The sequence below is a fragment of the Hipposideros armiger genome, unplaced genomic scaffold, assembly GCF_001890085.2.
Source record: "Hipposideros armiger isolate ML-2016 unplaced genomic scaffold, ASM189008v1 scaffold_60, whole genome shotgun sequence".
In the NCBI taxonomy this organism is placed as follows: domain Eukaryota; kingdom Metazoa; phylum Chordata; class Mammalia; order Chiroptera; family Hipposideridae; genus Hipposideros; species Hipposideros armiger.
In genome coordinates this window covers 2,646,248-2,655,308 of record NW_017731410.1, presented here as the reverse complement: position 1 = coordinate 2,655,308, position 9,061 = coordinate 2,646,248, and the positions used below count along the sequence as shown (strand labels likewise).

Sequence of the window (9,061 nt, the reverse complement as noted above, 5' to 3'; positions counted from 1 at the left end):
TACTTTATACTCAAATTCACTATTACATTTCAGTCTTTTATCATTTGTGTGCTCTTTCTTCAAATACATATGGGGGAAAAACAACTATGTAACTCTGTATTTTTTATTTCTGAATCATTTAAGAGTAACATACATTTTGGCCACTTCCCCTAAATACTTCAGTGTGTATTTCCTAAGTATAGGAATAGTCTCTTACATAACATAATACAGTAATCAAATTCAGTAAATTTGACATTGCTACAATTATCTATGGACAATTTTGTCAATAAATAGCATTTTCCTTCTTGGGTACAGGATCTAGTCTAAGGTCTAAGCATTTAGCTGTCATGTTTGAGAATGATTCTAATTATGCCAGATCATATTTTTGCTATACTCCAGGAATTATACCCATATAGCCCATAAAAATCTTAAGTGGACATCTGTTGAAAATTAGACTTCTGATAGTTTTCATTACTTGATATTTTGCAATTCCTAACGATTAGGATGTAGTCATACTAATTAAAACTAGTTACCAGAACTGTTCCTATTAAATACATTATATGCCTAAGTGAATTACTTTTTTGAGTCATAGTTGAAATTCTAACAATAGCCTAATGATATTAATCTAATTTTAATTTTAAAAGAGATTTTTTGTTTTTTGGTACTAATTAGCCTAATGCAGGATTACTGGAAAAGTAAGAAACTCCGAGAAGGAAAATGAGATTTTTTTTTTTCTGCTTGAGAGTAACGATTGATCCTGACAAATATGAACTAAAAATTTTAAATAATCTGAATGTTGTTTTAAAGGCAAGCTGTTGATTTTATCACTCCCCTCTTGCCAAGAGACACATCCATGCCTGCTAAATTTGACGTTTTTACTCTCTCATCGTCAATGGCAGCTTTAAACCATCCCAGGGCAGAGTAAGAAATCAACTCCAGGAAGAGCTGCGAAGCCATGTCTGCCAGCTCTTTATCCTTTTCCGAGAGCCAATCCCTAGTGGCAAGCCAGTAGCTCCTGGGCACCACTTACAGCCCTTGTCTTCTCCTGGATTTGTTTTTGGCACCTTTCTCCTTAGTCTGGGAACCTGGGCTGAAGGCTAACAAAGCCCTCCAGACTCAGAATCATCAACACTACCCAAGGGGTCCCTCAGTCTTCACCAAATTTCTGATTTGGTGACCACAGCTGAGAGCCAACAGTCTCCTATGATCATTTTTAATAGTTACTTAAAGAGAGTTTTCACAAAAGGGATAAACTTTTAAAAACAAACTTGGGTCATGGTCTTTGAAAGGAAAAAAAACATTTGTTTAGCAATGTTGGCAGTGTTGACTGTTCTTTGTTCTTTCCCTCCCACGGCACCAACCCTCACTTCTTTGTATCTTGCACATTTGATATTTTTAATGTCCTTAGGCAATGAATTAGCATGCAATGAATTGGAAATGTGATTATCTAGTTAACTAGTTACTATTTATTAAAACCCATTACAGGGACCACTGCTGCCCCACATGCCAATCTGAGGTTCTAATAGTGATTTAGCTAAGGTTAACTGCAAAATATTGACACGTCCTCTCGAATGTCATTTGGTCCTAATGAAACACGGACCTCATGGAAATCCACCCCCACCGCATCCTCCCCTCAGCAAGTCCCTAGAATTCCAACACTATGCCAATTGCTGTAGTGGATATTCTGATCTCTAAAATGTGCCTACCCAATATTAGAGTATTTTCACTTTTCCTTGTGACGTGTGCTGTATTTTAAAGGTCTAAGATCTACTTTATTTAGATGAGAAGAGAAAAGGTGCCCCTGGCTATGGCTATGACGGAGATGAGCTTGCAACAGCTAAGACGGTGTTTTTAGAGGAAACTTGAGGCTCCCTACATTGCAGGGAGGAACTCATACCAGTTGTCCCTTTTCTCCCGTGGTTAGTGAGAGGTCTGCTGTCACTTAGGTCTCTTTCTTTCCAACTCCACTGAGGTGACTTGTAATTTACTTTGCTTTGCAGCTTCTATTGACCTGGCCACCTAATGTCAGTGATAACTATTTCTCAGAAAATGTATTAAACGCATTTTTACTCAAAAGCCCAGGCAACTTCTTTGACATCATCAGCAACTGAGACCATTGGCTTTTTAAAATTTTTTTATTTTTTCACTCATCATTTATTTACAAATACACATTATAACTTTTATATACATTGCACATTTACATGGTAGAAAAGTACAAAACTATATATTTAAATGAATTTATATTTAACTTGCCATGTTTGAAAATATAAAATTGCATCAGAAAAAAGTATTATGAAAAGCAAGAAACTTGAACTGATAAAGCTTTGATATAACTTTTAGTGACACATTGGTTGAAAAATAATTCAAAAGGTACAGCCGATGAGCTTAAAGGAAACGCCTAACGAAAGGTCGAGTGTGTAGCGTGCCCTGTCCTTCAGCCTCCCAACACCCACATCAGTCTATTTCTTTGGATCTGTAACGTCTTAAAAGTACACTATTAGAAGTTTAACAATGCTATCACACCCTCTCACAAATGTCTTCATCACAAGAGAACTGAAGTAGGAGTTTCCTCAAAGATTATCCTCTGTACCTTCTATTTGAGTCAGTTATAATGCCTTTTGGTCAGTCAAGATTCCTTGTAAACAAAACCCGAGGGATCATGTATGTACAGAACAGGCAGCAGAGAATCCAATAAATAAACATGACAGAAACTGACATGCAAGTTTGTTAAAGTGAAAAAGAGTCTAACAACAGTGAAATGAAGGGAGACAGATGAGTGAGTGAATCGTAAGGAATGGACTTAAATGGTTTACAAGGAAAAAAAAAAAGCTTTTACTTTACAAGCAAGAGACCTCACAATAAATAACAACTGCTCTTCCTTTCACGAATAAATTTCTTCAAAAACAAGGTGTACAGTCAACCAGACATTTTATGTATAAATTATAAAACATGACACAGTATAAATAAATGTCTACAAGTCTCAACTATGGGCCTCATCCAGTAGACCGCACAACGACTGCCTCTCCGTGTCCAATGAGTAACAAGGTGGCATGGGAGAGAGCTTTAGGACAAAGGTCCTTTAGGCATAGTTTTCCCCCCAAATAAATAAGCATACACTTATTTACAGTATGGACAATATATTTTTTCTTTTTCTTTTTTTTTCCTTTTTTTTTTTCTTTTTGCCCAAAGGCTATGTCAACACTGAACACTGGTGGAGGGTTTACCACTCTAGAATGGAAGATATAGGAAAGCTGTAGTCCTGGTCTTCATCTTCCTCCTCTTCCTCGGTGTCTTCCGAAATGGCTAGATGGGGGAATACAGGGGAGCTGTTGTTTAAATATGGACAACAACAGCGCGGAAGCAGCTCAGTGTATGTTTTCAAAGCCCTCTGATACAGCCATATTACAGCGTTGCATTTTTATGTGACTTGCAGTGAGATGCTTTTTTTTGTTTGTTTTTGGCATCTGCTGTTATGCAATAAGTTTTAAAAAATTAAAAAAAAACATAATCTATGAAGTCAAAAACTGCAGAAAGTTCTGAAGAATCAATGGCTCAGGTTTTACGGGCAGATTCCTGAAATTAGATAAAAAGCGCTCTTGTGTTCTAGGTATAACTGCTTTGGGTCCTTATTTCAGAGTTAGTAGAGGCAACTGCGAAAAGCAGCAGCCCGGGCGTGATAATATAAAGCTGTCTTTGAAAAAGAAAAAAACAAAAACAAAAAAAACTTTTGAAGCAGTTAGTTTAGATTCAAGTGTTAATACAGCAAAAACAGCAAAGCACACTACTGAAGCAAAAGAATTAGGGGCGAATGACTGGAAATAGGTTTTTAGAGGCAACCCCAATGATGATCATTGGACACGTTTTCAAAGCTAGGAAACATTCCAGGGAATTGCTCTGTGGATCTCTGAATTGCTGGTGAAGTTTAGCAGCTACCTAACTTAAACAGAAATGGGCTTACAGGGGGAGGTTTACGTGCTTTTCACTTCTCCATTCCCTAGGGCTTGCCTGGGAAAGCCTTAAGTTGCAGCAAGTTTAAAAATCGCACTTACAGTTACAAGATCCGGAGTGTTTTACTTCCAGCAGCACACCTGAGGAGCAGGCGGCTTCCTTCATGGCACACTCGCTGGCGTAAGTGGCATTGTCACTTGCACAGACAGGCTCCTCAGACTTACTCTCCGGGCACAGCTCATCACAGAGGGAACACCGGCCTCTGCCAACCTTGAAATCCCATAAGCATTTTTTTCCACCAGTGCACTGGATATCTTCACAGGACTTTGCTTCTAGGATATAATATACCTGTGATTAGTAAAATGATTTTCTCTTTCTCCCTTTCTCTACTCCCCTATCAAGAAATATAAACATACAACATATCTTATTACTTACTAATGGGGATAATAGTGATATTAGGCAAAAATGCCTCATGAAAAAACTGAAAACACACACAAATACATCCCCCCGCCCTCCCCCCAGTTTCCTACATACTACATTAGTGCATGAAAATAGGTTTTTTTAAAAACAGGATTTCACAGTATCCTTGAGTTAAACATGTATTTGATGACTTCCCAGTGGGATATTAAAAAAAAAAGAAATAATTCCATCAGTTATTAGACTCTATTGATAGATTTTAAGAACTGTTAAGTAATTAGTTCTTGCTTCCAGCAAGTCTAGCACTTAAAAAAAATGTTCAAAATTGTGTGAGTTCTAAGTTTTCTAAGACAGAAAATTGTTTCCTGTTTCTTGCTGGCATTTCAATATACTGCAGGTGCCAAAAAACGTATACACGACTTGTATTCATCTTTTGTTACTGGTATATATTGAATATTACAATAGTTTTTTCCTTCTTAAAATGTGTATCCATGGTTTTGGCACCCTCTGTATATGTGAACGTTTCTGGAAGACAATGATTTCCTTGAGGAATGCTGTGGTTGGTCACTGGAGAGTATTTCTCTCTTTGGTGAACCTTTGCATTTGGGGAGGCTTTGGGTTTATTGATTGGTTAAACCCACAGCTTTAACACTAGAACTAGCCTTTTTGCTCCTATTTTCCCTTTTCATTCCTCAATCCAGAATACCTACTGATACACTTTCCCTCATAGGCTAATCCAATGGATCTGCCCAGTAGGCAGGTAGCCTTTCTCAGGTGACAGGCACTGGAATAGGTCACTCCATCATTCCCACACAGATACTGTTCAGAGGAGGTGGGCTCTGGGCAAATCCGGTTACATGTCACACAGTAGGCATTATTAGTCTGGTCCACCACACACGTGGAGCTGCCTGGACAGAAAACATCCCGACAGGTCTCTGAAACAAAGAGGGAAACATACATTAATAGGCACCTTCTGGTCCTTAGGGAGTGAGCATTTGATATTATCAAGGAAATCATGAAATGGAAGCATCCAGCTTTCAAAAGGTACTTTGGGAACCCTGTGGTTTTCAAAAGAAAATCTATGACTCTAAGTTAGTCATTTCACTGTTCTTAAGGGGTCTCTTTAAAACTTAGAAAAGGGTTCCTTTATTTGTTTTTGTATTATTATTTTATGATGATGATGATGATGATTATGCTCTTACAGTGGATGACACATCCTCCTTAGGGTGGGTCACTGGTAACTGACATTGATACGGCTGGGGAGCGCTGGCTTCTGCCTCTCGCCCTCCCTCGTCCTCCTAGCCCACCTCCCATCTCTTCAATCTTTGGCTGGGTCTACTGCAGTGTTGGAAAGCTGGAGGAGGGGAGGCAAGCGGGACCTACTTTTACATTTGCCCTGGTACTGGACTTCCAGTTCCGGCTGCTCTTTACATCTGGCCTTGAGGAGTGCACATTCATTGCGGTAGGTTTTGCCGTCCAGCCCACAGACTGGACCTTTCCAAGTGATGTTGGAGCAATCAGGGGCGCAGACACAGCGGGGTTTGTTCTTCTTGTTCATTCGGCATTTTTTCCCGGGTCCACAGTCCACGTTCTCGCATGTTTCTACCATTTGGAAAGAGGCATAGATTAAAACCAGGGCCAGGCAGTATGCAGGTCAGCCAGGACGACTGCAGGGGTTTGGGGGTGGGGGTGGGGGTGGGCGGCTTGCACAATCGCAATTGTGCAGCCATCAGTTCGCACCCGAGGGGCCCAGGCTCTCTCCTAGAGGTTGAGGAGGGGGTGAAGTGGGGGAGGGAACGACAGTGGGCTTCTCCCCATACCCAATCTCTCTCCGGCAGCGCGGTGAGGAGGCTGGCGGCACCCCCACCCTTGGCTAAGAAGTCCGGGAACCTTTGAGGACCTTGTTCTGCCCGTAGTGCATAACGGGCAAGATTCAACCCTAATGGCTTACCAGGGCTGGAGGAAGTGAGGGGGGACCCACGAACAAAGCTGGGCAGTGAGGAAGCTGAGGGTAAGACGCCCTCTACTGAGGGCCTGCAAACTGGGGAGAAAGAGCCCTACCTTTACAGGGGATGCAGTTGGGGGCGCCCCCGTTGAAAATCATCCACTTGAACAGCGTTTTGTCATTCACATCCTCCTCGGTCCACGAGGTGCTCAGGCGGCCGGTGCTGCAGCACTCCTCTTTGCTCAGTTCCGTCTTGTACAGGACCTGGCAGCGGCCGTTTTTCGCCTGGCGGAGCCAGCAATTCCCAGCTGCAAGGAAGCAGGAGCCGGGAGGTGGGTGAGAGCGTGGCGGGGAGAAGGGGAGAGGGAGGCCGCGAGCAAGCAGGGGAAGGAGCCCCGGCGGGCATGAGCAGGGAGTGAGGTGGAGGAGGAGAAGACGGGAAAGAAAAGCAGAAAATAAATCGGAGTGAAGGAGTGGGAAAAGAGGGGGTGGGGGGTGGGGGAACCCAGACTGAAGAGATGGGAGGTGGGCGAAGGGGAGGGCGGGCGAGAGCCAGAAGCCAGAGCGCCCCAGCCATATCAATGTCAGTTACCAGTGACCCAGACACAACACGTGCAGCTTGCATTGACTTTTACTAGACTGTTTACTTTTATTCGTCCCATTTCATAACCTGCAGCGACCCGAAGAGCAGATTAAAGAACTTGACAAAAACAGGATGCGACGGATGTTTTTACATGTTGGTTTCTTGTAGGCGGTGTGGGTATTATTTGTGACAGGGGTTAAGAAAGTAGAACTTGAGAGAAAAAGAAAAAGAGAGGGACCGAGACAGACACAACACATGGGAACAAATCAAGCAAAAGGCACTTGGGAAAAATGAAAGCAAAAAAGCAACTGGTTCCTGCCCGGAGCTGCCCCGCGCGGCCTCGAGGCGCTGCCCGCCCGACGGGCCCGTTTTGCAATCCGCCAGACCCAGAGGACGCCCGCGGCCACCGCGATCTTTCGAAATCTCCGAGGGCTGTTCTCCGCGGCGCCCACGTCCCCGGCACTCAGGCAGCGCCTCGCCCGAAAGGCGGGCAGCTCAGAGTCGTGCGGTGCAGACGGCGAGGGGCAGTGCCCCCGGGAGGGGTTGGGGGTGGGGTGGGCAGTTTACAACACACTGAAAATGTTAACGCTCAAGCCCGGAAAGTTTACACATCTGTCTCAAGAAAACTGTATGGGGAAAAAAAGTGGGGGAGGCTCCCTACCATTTCACGGTAACACATACCTATCTCATACCTACCAAGAAATCTTTGCAAGTAATTCCCCCATCCTTTCCCCCACCCCTCCACCCCCGCTTTTTAATGTTCGGATTTGGGTTAGGCAAGCAGTCTGCTCATGTATCATCCATATAACTTTTAACAATAATCGGACCATAATCTAGTATTATTTTAAAATATCTGCTCAAAGACTAATTGAAATAAACAAATCTAATTTAGAAAAACACAAACTTGAGAAATTTGCTTTCAATGCACCTCAGAATTTAAATCAGTTGTGGGATCCTTACTGTTCTACACAAAGTTAACAGTCGGAGGAATGAGTCAAAGGGGGGAAAAAACTGAAAACTACTCAAAACACTCCGGGGTAATAATTTGGGTCTTTTTTTTTTTTTAGGGTTCGGGGAAGGGGGTTGGAAGAAACATTCCCTAGGCAGAAAGCGACTTCCCTCTAAAATTTTCAGCACCCACATTTCCAAGTTTGGGCAAAGTTTCTGAAACCACGTCCCCCAGCCACCGAAGAAATTTCATTATCCACCCCACCCTCGAACCCCAGTCATTTTTTAAAGTATCCAAAAGATGTGGGAGGGAAAGAGGTTAGCAAATGGGTCGACTGAAATCTCCAGGCTACTGATGCTTCTCCCCTTCTTCAGAGCCAAACAGGGAAGAGATAACATCTAAACTCATTATGTCCAGAACTTGGAGCATCTAAACCTAACTACTGAGAGTGGCTCTGGCTCACTCCCTTTCCTTTTTAAGGATAACCACGCTCCAAACTCGGCTCCCAGTCCGAAAGTGTCACTGCCTTGTTTCCCCACTCCTCTTCATCCCGGAGTCTCTAAGTTGGTCCAACATCTTCTGAGAGCAGCGTTGCTCAGAACAGACCAAGTGGGGACGACAGAAAAGTACAAGCCCCTGCCCTCAGCCGAGCCCCCCGCCCCCCGCGCCCAGCGCATCCCCTGTCGCTTACCCTGGGCGCTGCGGTCCTCCATGAACTGGCAGAGCAGCAGCAGCAGGAGGCAAAGCCCGCCGGGCTGGTGCCTGGGACGGACCATCCTGGGGGCTGGCGCGGGGCGAAGAGCGCGGCGGCGTGGAGAGCGGGCGCGGCGACGGGTGGCTCGGGGGAGCGGCGCGCGTCGCAGAGGCGAGCGGCGGAGGGCGCAGCGATCCCGGCGCAGCCCCGCGCTCGCCGCCGGCCGCCCGCGCGATTCAATGGACGTCAGAAGCCGGGCGCAGCCGCGCTTTAAATCTAGACGGGGGTCTCCGCGGTTTGCGGTGGGCGGTCTCCCAGTGTGTGGGGCAGTGGGAGGGCGGCCGCAAGCGAGGGTGTGCGCGGCTCCTTGGGGGTGGGGAGCTTTTAAAAGTTCAGTGTGAATCAGGTGACATTTCCCACCTTCTGGAAACCCTTCCCAATTATCTGTTGGAGGTGCCCGAAATCAAAGCGGCAGGAGGGGAATCGCCGAGTTCTTATTTGCGTAGGAGCGAGAGGGAGGGGGAAGGCGACCGGGGCGGGGGATGG

At 44.8% G+C, this 9,061-nt stretch overlaps 1 protein-coding gene across 4 annotated transcripts; it reads right to left on the bottom strand.

Moving 5' to 3' along the window:
• Positions 1–2,101: 2,101 nt before the first annotated feature.
• Positions 2,102–8,981, bottom strand: FST (follistatin). Of its 4 annotated transcripts, none has more exons than XM_019641419.1 (6): positions 8,513–8,981; positions 6,406–6,597; positions 5,728–5,946; positions 5,055–5,279; positions 4,029–4,256; positions 2,102–3,282 (listed from the first exon to the last, which is right to left on the bottom strand). In XM_019641419.1, exons 1-6 carry the CDS (start codon positions 8,595–8,597, stop codon positions 3,200–3,202), a joined length of 1,032 nt encoding a protein of 343 aa, XP_019496964.1. In that variant the 5' UTR covers positions 8,598–8,981; the 3' UTR covers positions 2,102–3,199. The 4 variants fall into 4 exon arrangements, with proteins under 4 accessions (XP_019496964.1, XP_019496966.1, XP_019496965.1 ...); XM_019641421.1 differs by having other exon boundaries at positions 2,102–3,552; positions 4,029–4,259; positions 8,513–8,980; XM_019641420.1 differs by lacking the exon at positions 8,513–8,981 and adding an exon at positions 6,882–7,391 and having other exon boundaries at positions 4,029–4,259.
• Between the last annotated feature and the right edge of the window lie 80 nt (positions 8,982–9,061).